This window comes from Eimeria necatrix, genomic scaffold, assembly GCF_000499385.1.
Source record: "Eimeria necatrix Houghton genomic scaffold, Enh_scaff2710, whole genome shotgun sequence".
NCBI classification, from domain to species: Eukaryota; Apicomplexa; class Conoidasida; order Eucoccidiorida; family Eimeriidae; genus Eimeria; species Eimeria necatrix.
Window position 1 is genome coordinate 1 of NW_013653271.1, and position 2,162 is coordinate 2,162.

The following is a 2,162-nucleotide window of genomic DNA, read 5'->3' on the forward strand; positions in this document are numbered from 1 at the left end:
GTCGAGCAGCAGCAGCAGCAGCAGCAGCAGCAGCAGCAGCAGCAGCAGCAGCAGCAGCAGCAGCAGCAGCAGCAGCAGCAGCAGGTTTCTCGCGAGAGCCTGCGAGGGCAAAGCCCACGGAGACTGGGAAAAGGAAAAGACTTTTGATGTGAACTGTTTTTCCTTTCTTTCGTTTTCACCTTTTCACGCTGCAGCAGCTTCCGCAGCAGAGCGCGCGCTGCGAGCCAATATGCTCGGCAGGCAGCAGCAGCAGCAGCAGCAGCAGCTACTGCTGCTGCTGCTGCTGCTGCTGCTCAGTTTTAATTTCAAATTCCTTTATTCTTCGCTTTTGGTTCACCTTGGGCTCTCAGTTGTTCCCCGTGCAGCGCTGCCGTTTCCGTGAGAGCCGATACCCGTTTTGCTGCTGCTGCTGCTGCAGCTGCTGCTGCTGCTGCTGCAGCTGCTGCTGCTGCTGCTGCAGCTGCTGCTGCTGCTGCTGCTGCAGCTGCTGCTGCTGCAGCGGCAAGTTCCCAATTTGTACTGGGGGAGTTCTCCTCGAGGCGGCGGCCATTCGCTGCGTCAGAAGGAATAAAAATAATTCGAGTTAAATAAATGAAAGGAAATAAATAATTTGAAATAAATAATAATTAGAAATAATTAAATAATAAATATAAATAAATAATTAATTAGAAATAAAAAATAAAGTCCTCACTTCACACAGCGCCGCATCGAGTTTGGCAGCAGCAAACTTGAACTGAGGCTTCGGGCCGAAGGACTGCAGCATTACTTTTGAAAATAAATATTTTAGTTTTGCAAAAACAAATTAAAAGAAGTATTCCATTTACCTCCTGAAGTCGAGAGTTGCTGCTGCTGCTGCGGCGCGGCGCCGGGCTGAGCAGCAGCAGCGCGGGCTGCTGCAGCAGTTTGGAGGAGTTGGGAGAAGGGGAGCGAACGGACCTTGGGCCCATCTCTTGAGCGCCCTTTGCTTCTGGACGAAGGGCAGCTGCAGCACTGCAGCCGAGGACATGTCCAGGGACTGCAGCAGCAAACTGAGTGGAGTTCAAAACTTGCAAAAGGGACTTTGCTGCTGCACCTCGCTGCAGCAGCAGCTGCTCAGCGGACAAGTCGCGGCCAAACAGCCCGCGAGGCACTGCAGGCAAACCAGACTCCGGCACTGCACGAAGACTCGGCCCGCGCGGATGGGCTGCAGGCACTGCAGGCAAAGAGCTGCAGCGCCGCGATCCTCCAAGATCGCAGCTCTTTCGAGGAAAACAAACCTGGAATTCCGTGAAAAAAGGCAATTTGGGGGACAACTGAAGCGAAGATCGGGTCTGAAAAGTGGAAATTTGAACAAGTCCGCGGGCGCGCCGCGGCGGCGGCGCCGCCGCTGCGCCGCGGCGAAGGCGGCGATCCGCGAGGCATTCCCGCGCGATTAGCGGAGTTATTTGTTTGAATTATTTGTTTGAATTATTTGTTTGCAGCAACAGAGTTTTGTTTGGACGCAAAAAGCAGAAAAAATGACGCCGAGATCCGCGAGATCTCGCGAAACCTGAACGCCGCGGCTGCGCCGGGTGTACGTACACCTCGCGGCGCGCGGAAGCTTGCGCGCGCCGCGAGGTGTACGTACAAAACGCTGCTGCTGCTGCCACGAAACGCAGCAGCAGCAGCAGCAGCAGCGGGATCGGTTCAGGGGTGGAGGTGTTTCTTGGCTGCGAGTCGGACTTGTCTGTCGAAGTGGGGGCTGGTGATGAGCCCGTTGGGCTCGTAGAGGGGATTAAGAAAGGCTCGCAGCAGCGCGAGATGGACTTGAGAAAAAAAGGCGCGCAGAGCTTCGCTGCTGCCGCTGTTGCGGTGCAGCAGCAGCAGCTTCGCGCGGCCCGCGCTGCAGCACGCAGACACCACGCAGTCCCGGAAAGCCTCGCCGCTCTTCACCCACAACTGGCCGCTCCTCCAGGCCATTTCTTCGACTCCGTCCAGCGCCTGGTGCAGCAAAAACTGCCCCAAGTGCGCGGCCTGTGCTGCTGCAGCAGCGCCTGGGAGGCTGAGGTCTGCTTCGTATAGGGGGCGGTCGCCTTTGCCCACCACTGCGAAGACAAATAGACCCCCGCTGCTGCTGCTGGACATCCTGCTGCTGCTGCTGCTGCTGCTGCTGCTGCTGATGATGGGGGTGGGGGTGCGGGGGG

The 2,162-nt window shown here is 56.8% G+C and overlaps 2 protein-coding genes across 2 annotated transcripts; one reads left to right on the plus strand and one right to left on the minus strand.

Moving 5' to 3' along the window:
* Nucleotide 1: 1 nt before the first annotated feature.
* ENH_00037070 (hypothetical protein) lies at nt 2-147 on the plus strand (the record flags this gene model as incomplete). The annotated part of the gene is made up of 1 exon (XM_013580520.1): nt 2-147. A coding segment is annotated over one exon (146 nt), but the record flags the coding sequence as incomplete, so codon positions are not given.
* Nucleotides 148-346: 199 nt separating this feature from the next.
* On the minus strand, nt 347-763 carry ENH_00037080 (hypothetical protein, conserved; the record flags this gene model as incomplete). The annotated part of the gene is made up of 2 exons (XM_013580521.1): nt 347-553; nt 692-763. The coding sequence occupies 2 exons, from the start codon at nt 761-763 to the stop codon at nt 347-349; spliced, it is 279 nt and encodes a 92-aa protein (XP_013435975.1).
* Between the last annotated feature and the right edge of the window lie 1,399 nt (nt 764-2,162).